Here is a 14020-nt window from a genome sequence, read left to right as displayed (position 1 = left end):
AATTTTACAAGGCTGTGGATCGTATCACACGCATAACTTAGGCATAACATTCTCCTACACTCTTAACCACTGTAACTGATTCACTCGGACACGGACAAGTGCAACACATTCATGGCGACAGATGCGTTATACACACACTTAGACATTCATATTAAAATTCTCTAATGAACTTTATGACTCTTTGATTGTCAATGCCAGAACACCATAGCATAATGCAGGACCACTCCTAATGGTTTGATCTACATACATGTGCATCTACTGTAGATCAAGGATCTCAATATATTTATATAATTTATATATAAATACACATATATATCTATATATATTCAAATATTTGTACTTTATAAGAATTTTAACTTAATTTTACTTAAAGCCTTTATGTATAATGATGTATTTATTTAACCAGGAAGGTCCAATTGAGATACAATACCAGGGAGTCCTCAATGCATTATAAAGCTATTCATAATGTACGTTATAATGCATTATATCATATATATATATATATATATATATATATATAACTTATTCATAAATAATTGTAATCAAAGATAAAATGCATTACAATATTCGCAGATCCCTTGTTACATCTGAATTTGGTTGTTTGTTGTGTTTTAATTCATTACTTTTATATAATGCATTATTCATTAAGGCTTTAAAGGGATACTCCACCCAAAATTGAAAATTCTGTCATCATTTACTCACCCTCAAGTTGTTGCAAACCTGTATGAGTTTCTTTCTTCTGCTGAACACAAAGGAAGATATTTTGAAGAACGATTGGAACCAAACGGTTGTTTGGCACCATTGACTTCCATAGTAGAAAAAAAAAATACTATGGAAGTCAACAGTTCCAATCGTTCTTCAAAATGTCTTCCTTTGTGTTCAGCAGAAGAAAGAAACTCATACAGGTTTGCAACAACTTGAGGGTGAGTAAATGATGACAGAATTTTCATTTTTGGGTGGAGTATCCCTTTAAGTAAAGTGTAACCGTATTTTCATTTAGCAAAACATGCTGTTATATATAATATAGGAAGAGTGCAATGCAAAAACCTCTAAGTCTGTTTTCTTTTAAATTAGCATTTTTTTTTTTATCAGGCTCCTATGTTTAGGTTCAGTCATTTCAATTTAATGGCAATGAAGAGGTCATTAGTCAGTTATTGAAATGCCTTATTTTCAAAAAATGTCACTTTAGTCAATTCATTGATATTAACTAATTTAATTGTCTTTTGCTGCAAAACCAGCTAAGTCCATGTGTGCTATTGTGCAAAAGTGATGCAAGTGACTTCCACGTCCGTTTCTGTTAGAGTTTTAAAGCAGCACAAGGAACACTGTTGTGTTTACTTGCGAAATCCTGTCATTGCCACTGTAAATTGTTGTCTATTGTACTTGTCACGTCTTGCCTTAGTTTTGGTTTCGTTTTCTGTCAGTATGCTTAGTCACCTGTTTTCCTGTGTTCCTTTGTTCTCTTTTTCCCATCACCAATTGGCTTTATGCACAGCTTCACTACTTCCTGAACTTCAGCCAGCCCTTTGTTTCCTGTCTGTCATTATTGGACAAACTGATTAATCCAGGTGTGCCTGGTCTCAGTAACAATAATCAGGCACACCTGGATTAATCAGTTTGTCCAATAATGACAGGGTGTTTCTCAAAACCAAGAATGCAAAGAACGGACTTGTGTTCTTGGGGAGAACGCTCTTGCTAGTTGTTCTTGGAAGAATGAACTCACAAGGTGACGAGCACACAGAACGCTGCTGACAGTTTGAGACGATGTGTTCTTGCTGGTATTGCGCAATAATACCCCCGCACAGACACCGTCTGCAGTACCCAAACATAACGAGAATTATTGACGATAACAGCCAGGCTGCAATGGTCTCTTGACTGTGGGGTAAAACGAGTCTGTGAGCAAACTGGCCGGTTGGCTCGATAGCTAACGTTACACCCGCAGGCGCTTATGGAGATTATCACTTCCGAAAACGTTTGAGCACATTTTCGATTAGCCATAAATTTTCGTAAAAATGCCAATATTTGAAATCTACACAGTTGATTTCTCGCATCAAATGTTCTCAGAAGTGAATTTAGTGATGAAATAGTGTACGTAATTGTAGAAAAACGAAATACTGTATTGACCTGCCTCTCCTTCCTCGAATGCCGAATTGAATGCTGGGATATTTCTGCCGTCAAGTTCACACAAGTTACCAACCGATGCATCCTCGGTAAAATGGGCGTGTCAAGAACACATTCGGGATTTTTAACTGTTCTTGCCAAAATGCAAACTTGTGTATTGGGACAGTACTTGGGCCACAAAAGATGACGTTTCACAAGAACACAAGGACACAAGTACAGACAAGAACACAGATTGAGAAAGGCCCACAGACAGGAAACAAAGGGCTGGCTGAAGTTCAGGAAGTAGTGAAGTTGTGCATAAAGCCTATTAGTTGTCATGGTCACTCATTTACGATCACACCTGTTAGTCTTTGAGTTAATCATTATTGTGTATTTAAGTTCCTCATTTCCTTTCATTCATCGTGGAGTATTGTTTGTGCTATGCACACTGTTTGTTTGTGTTTCTGCACTTGGATTATCTGCGTCGTCTTCTTCCCTTGGACTAAGCGTGACAGTTCTATTTTGGTGTTTATCTTTGTGTATCCAGTGAGAGATCAGTTTGTAAAAGAATTGCATTGCAGTTGTATATAAAGTACTGTACTCTACATTACACTTTTCCAGCTTAGAAAAATATATATAAATTATCATATAAACACCTCAAAACTCAAAACGAATGTGACTTATTCTAACGACAGTGTGGATTTTTTCCTTATAAGCAGCACATAAAAACGCACAAATATTTAGCAATAAATTACACAGAGTGTGCGCAAGTCGCTCTCCAAGAGCTGTGCAGTGTAGTGACAGTTTCAGTGGTGTGAATGTTATGCTGTGCTATCTGAAACCAGTAGACAGACGCTCTCATAATTCATATTCTGAAGTGTCAGGCCAATGCTACAATAAAAACACTCCAAAGGCTCTGGCTGAAGAAAAACTCACTATACCCCTCCTTCTGTTATTACTCCATCTCATAACAGGCCTCCAGATCACACAATTCATTGCATCAACCTGCTATCCTTTGCTCAGCCTTTTCACATGGTTTGAAGAGTAAGCATTACGTATAGTTTAATGACAAAAATAATAAAATCATATCGTTCAAACTTTTGGAATCATCACTATGATTGTTGTTTTGTTTTTTTGTTTTTTAAGAAGAATTTGATCCTTTTATTTAGCAAGGACATATTCACTTGATCAAAATAAATAACAGAATTTCAATTGTTCTTTAAACTTTCTTTTCAAAATCCTGAAAAAATACACTGTATTATGGTTTCCACGCTTAATTAAGCAGCACAACCATTTTTAACCGTGATAATAATAATAAAAGGTTTCTTGAGTACTGAATTAGCATGTAAGAATGATTTCTGAAGGATCATGTGACACTGAAGACACTGAAGCTGAGTAATGACTGCTGAAACTTCAGCTTTACCATCACAGGAATAAATCAATTAGAAAATACTTAAAGTACAGCATTACAGTTTGAAACACTTATTTCAAACTAATAATGTTTCACAATATTACCATTTCTGGCTGCAATAAAACATAAAATAAAAATAATAAAATAAACATAGCTTTAGTGAACATAAGAATGCTTTCAAAAACTAATCTAACTGATCCCACACTTTTGAACAGATATACATAATGTACCTGCAAATCCCTCATGACCATTGTTTTTTTTCCCCATATTGTATGTGGCTAAAAAATGTAAACATCATACCACAATGTCCAGTTTGCCGATGATGCTGTGGGCTTTGATTACCCAATTCACTGACTTCTCACATTTCAGAAGCAACACAATGTCACGATGGAGTGGGGCGTCACCATCCAGCGGCCTTAAATCCACGATCACATCCACTTGGAATGCACTACTCAGAGAGAGAGAGAGAGAGAGAGAGAGAGAGAGAGAAGAAATGGAAGGAAGGCCATAAGAATCTTGGAAAATTTAAACTTCAGCTTTAACATGCTTTCCGTCTGGCCAATTGATTAAAAAACTGGATCGTTTCCTAGAAAACAAAGCTGGACACATGTGAAACAGACCACATAACGCAGTGCTGGGATCCATCATGATGCTTGCATATCTTTAGATCTGTTTTTCATTTTTTAAGTCACTATTAGGCAACAGTGAGTGATATTGTTGTGGGCGGAGACAGTTTTACCCTGCAGAGTTTTCCAATATCAACAATACCCCAGTTCCTGCCTATTTCCAAATAAACTGTACAAAACCGGAGGAAACACAATGACAACCTAAAATGACAAATACAGAGAGACAAGCACGTACATTTACACACGAAAGCAAACACACCCATCCATGAACACTCATGTGTATATATACACACCATGGTATACTAAACACACCCATATGAACAAAAATATCCTGCACAGTATAGTCAGCAACACAATTATTCGTAGTTTGAAATTTTTTTATTTGAAGATTTTATACAGTGTGTGAAAGTGCTTTTTACAAAAAGAAGCATTTTAGCTTGAGGTGCGTTCACGCCATGTTGTTATTAGCGTAATTACAAGATTTCAACTTGTAATTACAGCTTGTAAGATGGGAATTTTCGGAGAGCTCGCACCTCTACCACGCGACCGCTGTATCACCTGATCGCTACAGATTCATTTAGCCGTTGATAGTGTTGCCATAAAAAATACATTATTTCCAAATAGAATGTCATGTTCTGTCATCTCGAGACTACGGTAATTACGACATGGCATGAATGCAGCATTTGTTACAAGCTAGTCTGTTTCTTTTCTCGTCCACCACATGACCAACTGAGCTGAACAAATGTTCACTTTCTCATGCAGGGTGCACACAGGTATACGCTCACGCAGCTTTAGCAAGCACAGGAAAGTGGCTCTTATTTATATGGCAGCAGACGAATGCGTGTTTGCTTCTTGGTGTCTGCGTCTGTTTGTCATCAACACTTTTAAATTACCCATCATGGTCTTTCGGGTGACTTTTCTTTTGTGCTTTGCAGACATTACAGCTTCACATACTATTTCCACACAGCGACATTTTGGTAAATGATTCCAGTGCAGTTTGTGTGCATGGGTGTACTTCTGGAACACAGATCAGCCAAAATAAAAAGCAAAAACCAGCCGTTTCTAATTAATGACTGGTCGACCAGTATATCTCTTAATTGAATCGGTCCTTGCAGTTTTAATTTCTTTGAAGTAAATGAATAAATAAATAAAATCCTACTGACCCCAAACTTTTGAACAATAGTGTACATTTCCCATCATTGAATGCACTTTTGTTTCAGTCATGAAACCGTGACGCCGATTGGCTGTCTCGTCGCCGGTTTTGCAGCCAATCAACTGCCTCTTCCTATCTTCACTCGCTTTTATTTTGCAGTCCAACTAAATGGAGCTCAGTTCTGCACACTATGTCTATAGCCCCCCCTCCTCCCCAGCACCATCTGTCTAGATCTCTTATGGGGTTCACCTTTGTCTTGCAGCAGAACGTTTTACTATCATACACTCTTAGGGTTTAGCAGAGCAAGTCTTCGTAATAATGCACATTCTTTGCTCTTAATTTTGCTGTACAAGCTCTAAAAAGCTGTCTTTTAAAAAGAAAATTATATAAATAAATAATATAATTAAATAATGTGAATATGACTGTATTTTACCACTGTATTACAGAAACTTTTACGGAAATATCTTAATCCTTGACTTGTACAACAGTACAACAGTCTTCTCCTCACCTGCTGGAGTTTGGTGCCTGGAGCTCAATGATGTGGACCTCCTGGTCATGATCAGGACCTGAGAGAACACACCCTGTGGATGGCTGGGGCTGGACGTAGCTGGCCAGGTAGTTCAGAGACAGGAACTTGTTATCAATCTTACAGGTCTCGGAGAAGACGGGGTCTGAAACAAATATGAGAAATGTTTAGGCCAAGGGCTGATAGAAACTTTGAGGACATAGAAAAGTTTGACTGACAAATAATTAACCAACATTTAGTTACAGTCCTGTAATCTTATATTTAGTATAAAAGCGCTGGAACGTTTCGCTGTTTGTATCACTTGATTTCACTGTCACTGACTATCACTGTACATGAGCAGTAATGGAAGCAGACTGGAGTTGAACATTTTTTAGGAGTGGCCCAAGATTTTTGAATGATTTGGAAAGCCTCTTATACTCACCAAGGCTGCATTTATTTGATCAAAAATACAATAAAACAGTAATATAGGAAAATATTACTGTCATGATCCCAGCCTGTGTTCCCCTGTCTTGTGTGAGGACTTTTGTGTTATTTCCTGTCTTGTGCCATGTTTTGTAGTTTGTTGTAGTCTTTCCATGTTGATTAGTCTACCCAGGTGTCTTATTAGTTCCCTTGGTTACCCTCATGTGTTCCCCTGACAATTTACCATGCCCCCTTGTTACCTTGTTAGGCTGTGTAATAATTGCCCTTGTGTTTCTCTTGTGGTTGGTCAGTTGTTGTTTGCTGCAATATGCTCCTGTCCTGAGTTTCCCCGTTTGTCCTGGATTCCTTGTTTTGTTTTGTTAATAAAGTAGTTCTTGCATGTGGATTCTCTCCCCGCTTCATCACTGCTTCAGCATTACATTTCCAATTTAAAATAATAATTTTCTATATAATTATATTTTAAAATTTAAAAGCTCATTTTAAGCAGGCATTACTCTAGTCTTCAGTGTCACATGATTCTAATTCTAATATACTGAATTTGGTGCTCAGGAAACTTTTCTTATTATCAAGTTTGAAAACAGTTTTGAATGCGTAATATATTTGTGCAAACTTTGATAAAAAAAATTAAACAAAATTTGTAACAATGTAACACTCTTTTCCGTCACTCTTGATCAATTTAACACATCCTTGTTGAATAAAAGTATTAATTTCTTAAAAAAAAAATTACTTACTGGCCCCAAACTTTTGAACAGTAGTGTAAAATATAATTAAATGATGGCAAATTAGTTGTACACACCATTTACTCAAAATTCCCCTCCAAAAAAATCAGCATTCATTGACAAACCTGTCAGTAAAAATGGGAACTGTCAAAGTAGGGAGACACTTCTGACCAACCAATAGGACATGGTTATCAGTCGATGTTTATAATCTTGGAAATGTATAATCTTTAATCACTTATATAAAATAAAACCATCATCATTCAATCAAAAACACAGCCTGACCTGATCTGTCCTGTTGCAGATTAATTACTTCCTAAAAAAATCCTCTCCACTCTTGAACACTGTTTTCTTTGCTCCTCCACAAAAGAGATAACGGCTCTTCTCTTTGCCCCAGAGAAACAGAAGACAGATGCTTCCTTATTTGGCCATTAAGTTTTTGGACAAAGCGCAAGTGTGATGAGTGTCAACTCCTCATGAAAGGCTGGCATCTCTTACTGTCTGCTCTTCCTGGCTCTTTGAGGTGCTGGGGGAAAGAGGGTTGCCTGTTCTCTACAGCAAACAGATCGGAAGCATGTCCGCTCTCATGCGGAGCTACAAAGGGTTGAGATAGAGTAGAAGGCCAGAACTCTCCTGTAGAGGTAAACACAGCCTTTTGAGTCACTGCCAAACCTCAAACTCAAACACCGCTGGGCCAAATGTTTTACGGGACTGACTGAAACAAGCTTGGAGACTGGAAAGCGTACTTTGAATGATGCAGTCATTACTTTCTTCCAGTGCTGGAATCTTGTGTTCTTTTACGGACTGAAACATGAGCACCAGCAGTTTAACCGGGCAACCTGACAGCTGATAGATACTGAAGTCAGACGTGTTGCTGGTTTGGTCTTAGAACTCAGCGGGGGAAACACGATGGAGCCCTGGGTGAAACACACAGCAGGATCTGTCCTTTTCTTCTTTCTTTAAACGATCCCTGCGGCTTGCTGCGCTAATGGCACGCATTTGCAAGTATCTGTTTCTGCTTTCCCTGTTTCATGCTCTCAACGAGTAAACAACAAACTATTTGAATGTGGCAGCCCTGTCTGACTCAAACATCATATCAAAGTCCAAGCGTCGGTTTCAAGTTAAATCCCCCTAACCGTTTCCGTTGAGAATAAGCCAATTTCCCGCCCTACGGCTCATGTCATTGGGCAGATGGCTAAGATACTTTCTTAGCAGAATCTTGCAAGGCTTCCTGGTAGTGCTATAAATTTGGACTTTCTGTTTTGGGCTCTATTTTCTTTTATGCTTCTTCTATACCCTCCCTGCCAAACTTTCCTTTTGCTCATTCCCTTTTTCCTCTAGGTTTGCTCTTTCTCCCTCATCCTTCCCTTTTTAAAAAGAACTGTTGTGAAAGGCTTCAGATTTGGCAAAGGGCCCGTACGAACAAGCTGGCAGTCAGGGCTTTCATCTGAAACTCTTCCCGTATGTTTACTTGGCCTTTCCATCAATTCTCTATCTCGCGGCTGCTTATGAGCCTGACATGCAAGCAAATCAACTGATTACGAACGAAAGACAGAGAAAGCCCACAGATTCCGCCATGTTGTATTTAAATGAAACCGAATGTTGCCCAGTAGAAATTAGAATGACTGGTGGCTTCACTGGGATTTGCTTTATTACCCATGGGTCCAGTAACTAAACACTGTCAATAGGCACCATTGAGAGTGAATTAGCATGTGCAGGGCCATGATTGAAGATCAGAGATAATGGCACATTTATTTTAGGCCAAATAAACTTAAACTAAGTACTTTTTTTTTTTTAACAAAACATACTGATTTAAAAAAGTGTCAGGTGATCAGGAAAAAATATTAATAACAGTTATTAAAAAAAAAAAGATTTTGAGGGATAGGTAAAACTGAGCATGCTCAGAGATACATACCCTCTCCAACCTTGATGTAGATTTCATGGGTCATCTTGAGCTCGCTGAAAGAGGTAACAGCACGGTAGCGTTGATGGGCCCAGGAAAGCAGGTGTTCATTGCCATGAGGAAGGTTTTCCATCTTCACCTCACATGACTCAGAGAAATTTCCTGCCTCAAAATGCACTTCAGATCCCTCTGCAACCTAAGACAAGATCAACAAAATAAAACAGTTAATGCATTTTCTATCACAGTGTTGTTAAATTCTTAATTCTGATTGGTTGATGGATTCATTTTTTTAATAACTAAACAAGTACGCAGTAGTTCCAGGTTTGATAACTCCAGTTCCCAATCACTTTGACTAGTAATTGTGGCTTTTGTCAACACGATAACAATCGTATTACAAAGAGAAATTGGCAGATTTTTTTTTATGTGGGAGCTACCCTGATGTACAATACAAACCCCTTTTGTTAACTGGTGGAGCGTTTTTCCCCCCTTGACAGTTCAAGAAACAAAGATCTCTCTGTCGATGAAGACAGGCCCATAAAACTCAGAGCTGTATTGATATGCACATCCCATTTCACAGGGAGAAAATATGAGGTAATAAAGTTTAAGGGCAAGACTACAGATTACGAGAGGAAAGGAAAAAGTGTATCACATCAGGCCTTTCCAAAATTTAACCTTCCACACGATCTTTGCCAAAACACATCTTTAACACTCTGTCCTGATGGTTTTCTGAAAGCCTCTTTGAATGTGTGCTGTGCACCATATTTTTACACATGGTCCTCTAACACAATAAGGTGTCGGCTTTCCACTGTTTATATAACACACTGCTGTGCATCAGAGGAGATGGGCACGAGGTAGAATAGAGAGCTAACGGCTGAGATTAGCCTTATAGACAACATATGTACACACTTTCACACATGCAAAAGCAATGCAGACCATCAAAGTCCGACTTTAAGGGGATCAAATACTTTGTCATGCAGTATGCAGACTCAGCAGAGTGTGCATCTTGAACCCATAATAGTACATTTGCCAAAATATTAATATAATATTAATATGCCAACAATTTAGCATTCTGTGGTTTCAAATGGTTAGCATTAATAAAGTTAGGATAATGTAACTTGAAAAAGTATAGCATACAGTCAGTTTCATTTTAAGTGCAAGTCATTATAAGTTGAATGTTTAGCAGACAGTGATTGTTTACATGCACAGACCTTTTGTCTATGTGAATAAATTAAAACTGATCGCAGATTGCGAACATGCTGTTTATATGTACAGATCTGCATCACATGTATTCCGCATACAATATCTGTGCATGTGAAGATCGGATAAAAGTGTGTAGCAAAGATTGGTGGGAGAGAGATGTCCTGCTGGAATTCACAGTTTTGGAATTTACAGATTCAGGATAACATGGAATGGTTTTTTTGTGCAATGGATTTTATTAAAGAAAACATGGCTCTTGCAGAAAATACAATAAGAGCCCCTCTACCCCAATAATATGTGTTTTATGTTTATAAAAACACAATAAAAAGTGCTTAGTAATTCAGCAAAGCAACACACTGCCTTGTGCATATATGCAAGTTGAAACCAGTTAAATTTAAAGGGTTACAAACCAATCATTATTTAGTGTAACAAATTATTTTCAAATATGCACCTTCCGGATATGCTTCTTCAAATAACATAAAAGTTTCATTTCAAATCCAAATCACAATTTCTCTGGTGTTTTTATTGTAGAACTTTTCATTGTGATTGAGCTATCATTCTGATTATAAACAGATTATTATTCTACATGCAAACATAATTGGAGTAGTGTTAGTCTTGTAGTGGACAGGAGGAATAACACAGTATGTACACTTCACAGCTGTCAAAGCAACTCTGAGGAGTCTTGTCAGCTTCTGCCAGCTAACCTTTCATCCAGGATACTCTAAATACGTGTTATGTGCTTGATTTCCTTCAAATGCTATGTTTAAAGAATGAGTTGCAAATTATAGAAATTACAGAGAGTTAAAGCAAGCTTTAATGTGAGCAAAATATTAAAGTAACATGGCCAAGAGGTAAGGAAAAAGTAAATATGAAAAATAAGAAAATGTGTTTAAGTTTTATTTGATTGCTGGCAAATGTGTGTACGCTCTTGCAAATGTATAAAGCATTGCGTTGTGAGTTTCTCTGCATGTCGTCTTGCTTGACTTGGGCGGGCTTTGCTCTGAAAGTCCTCCCTTTTGGCTCCCAATGGACCCTGGGTCCACATGCTCCATTTCAGAGGGATAAACATTCACATATGTTGAAAAACTCGCCGTACAGCTCCACACAGCCAAGCACACGGTCTAGACAGCCCAGACTCATTACATTTCCATGCTTGTGAGGTTTTTTTTCCATTCATTTCTCTCTCACACTCTCCCAAAGGTGTTCTTTCTACTCTCAGTGGGCTCTGTGCTGGCAAACCCAATTAAACCATTATATCACACCACAGCTTTGATGGACCCCATACGAGCTGCGCAGAGAGCCAGAAAGACAATCTGAAGTACAGCCAGAGACCTGTGTACTATTGTGCGGTGACAGACAGAAGAGGTGGAGTGAGGGAGAAGGAGAGATAAAGAGAGGTATATGACGTGCTGAATGAGCTGAGATCTGTCCTGGTGCACGAAACAGCACCATGAGGAACATCTGCTTGACCTCTGGACAGCTCCCCAGGCAAACGCCCCATCCTTGCCAGGAGTGATAAATTTCAAAAAGAAAAAGAAAAAACATGAGAAAGGCATAGAGGCCGTCGAAGAATTTTGGTCTCGGTTGAAGGTTATTTTTAGGGTCCTCTGTATTGTAGACTGTGTGTAAAACTGTTTAGTTTTTCTTTTAAATGAATATTGAGGGTTTGACAAGTTCAATTCAATTGATACCAAAAATGTGTGTGTGTGGGGGGCGGGGTGAAATACATTATCATTCAAAAGTTGAAATACACTATCATTAAAAAGTCTGGGGTCGGTAAGTCTCTTATGCTAGCCAAGGCTGCATTTATTTGATAAAAATTCAGTAAAAAAAAGAACTCTAATATTGAAAAAAAAAAAAAAAAAAATACAATTTTGAAAACAACTGGCTAACACTTTACTTAAAGCCTTTATGCATAGTGCATTATAAAAGTATTTTTAATACATTAATTATGCCTTGTAATGCACCTTATAATGCATTTAATGGTCTCATGAATAATTGTAATCACAGTTATAATACATTATAATACACCTTTAGAAAGTATAATGCATTAAACCACGACAGACAGACAATTTCAGATGTAACAAGGATTATGTGAATATTATAATGCATTTTTAACTTTAGATACACTTATTCAGATTAAATTCATGTTAACACACGCATTATTTACATTATGTGGCTATAGCCTACTACTGAAATATTTCTGAAATATATGTTCACCTACTTCTTGGCTCCATTTAATTTTATTTTAAGTGTCTCATATCTGCTTTCATCACTTTATCTAAAGAAAATAAAGGACTTTTTTTGCATTAAACAGTTGCAAGTGCTGTTGATTGAGATAAATTTGGAATATTCCTTTAAAAAGAGAGGAGAGGAGAGGAGAGGAGAGGAGAGGAGAGGAGAGGAGAGGAGAGGAGAGGAGAGGAGAGGAGAGGAGAGGAGAGGAGAGGAGAGGAGAGGAGAGGAGAGGAGAGGAGAGGAGAGGAGAGGAGAGGAGAGGGGGCTTCTTTTGGCAACCCCAACTAAGCACAGAGGAGTTTATCGATTTAATTGCGGGAATAGGGCTGTAATTAGTCTCGAGGAATTAGAAGGAAAAGCCTAAAAACTAAATTAGCTCCAGGCTTTGGGAAGAGTTTCAAACCTCAAGAATTTCTAAAGGGAATATGAAAGCAATAAACCCATTCTGGAGTTCAGCCAGACCCCTAGCCCCCAAACCCAAACCATCTTCATCCTTTCCAAAGCCATCAAACTCAATGCCAGCATACAGATGGGCATACATGTTTTTAAAAGATTATGGCATATAATAAAACACAAGTCTAACTTTTAGTAAAGACATCAAAAGTACTAGTTATATGACTGTCATCTAAAGAAAGTAGGCTACCGTTACTTCGGTACCAAGTCGGTACTGAAATTTTGAAAATATGACGATACCAGCATTTCTGTACCGGTAGTCAAGTCAAGTCACCTTCATTTATATAGCGCTTTTTACAATACAGATTGTTTCACAGCAGCTTTACAGTGAAGCAGCTACAGGTAGTACAGAGTAGGCTACCGGATATATTCGGTACCCTCTGACAGGCGGCTGCTTTCAGTCATTTCCGTGTTTTTCTAAGTGCAGGGCTCCAAACTAACTGATCACAAAAGACTATTTAAATATGAATCCTGGATGTTCTGCGCATCTCTGTGTGAATAAAATAAGGAGGACCACAATGGAAATAAGTCCTGGACTTTATTGTGTTTTAATCCTCGATTGTATTTTGATGCCTTTTGTTTTTTATGTTTTAGGCTTCTTGATATAATTAAATAAAAATCAAATCAAATCAAATCAAATCGAATGGCGCAGACGAGCGGTTTCATTTACCACACACACAGACACACACCACTGAAGCACGCGTGACGTTCGCTGTGTTTTCACTCTGGGTCTGAGTCACTTCATGAGCATTTTACATTTTCATTTGAGAAAAAAAACATTATATAATCATAACATCATACACCCACAGAAACTCAAAGGTCTTCACTGCAACCTGTCAAAATAAAGGTTTGGTTTAACTAAGAAATTGACAGAAATATATTGGGCTACTGTTGTACAGTAGATTTAGCTATGTCTCAATGTAATAATAATAATAATAATAATAATTATTATTATTATTATTATTACTAGGTGTGCGTAGAGGGTTGCTTATGTTTAACTTGATCTTTTTTTATAAACAGCATGTGGCCTTCAAATGTGTATATGTATTATGTAAGGAATAATTGACGACAGGCCGTTGAATTATTAGAAAAATAATGCACACCCGAGGTGGTAATGCGGTCACGACGCGAAGCGGAGCTACTTTAGCCTGCCTGGAACTACTTTAGCCGTGCGTTTCCCTGAAAATAATTGCACACCTTAGAACGTTCTCAACCAATCAGAATCAAGCATTCAACAGCCCTATAGTATAATTACTTATAATGACTACCATCAT

At 37.8% G+C, this 14020-nt stretch overlaps 1 protein-coding gene across 1 annotated transcript in view; it reads right to left on the bottom strand.

The window, feature by feature from the left end:
• The window catches only part of tgfbr3 (transforming growth factor, beta receptor III), a 122193-nt gene that overhangs the window by 24181 nt on the left and 83992 nt on the right, over positions 1-14020 (bottom strand). The window contains exons 5-7 of the mRNA XM_056246239.1: positions 8871-9054; positions 5799-5961; positions 3812-3959 (exon numbers count right to left, since the gene is read on the bottom strand). Of these exons, the coding sequence (XP_056102214.1) occupies positions 3812-3959; positions 5799-5961; positions 8871-9054 (495 nt within the window). The remainder of the gene's footprint in view (positions 1-3811; positions 3960-5798; positions 5962-8870; positions 9055-14020) is intronic.

Source organism: Rhinichthys klamathensis, unplaced genomic scaffold (genome assembly GCF_029890125.1).
Source record: "Rhinichthys klamathensis goyatoka isolate OS25496 unplaced genomic scaffold, OSU_Roscu_1.1 h1tg000036l_1, whole genome shotgun sequence".
Taxonomy (NCBI): Eukaryota; Metazoa; Chordata; class Actinopteri; order Cypriniformes; family Leuciscidae; genus Rhinichthys; species Rhinichthys klamathensis.
Note: the sequence above shows the minus strand (reverse complement) of the source record. Positions and strands in the feature narration are given on the sequence as shown.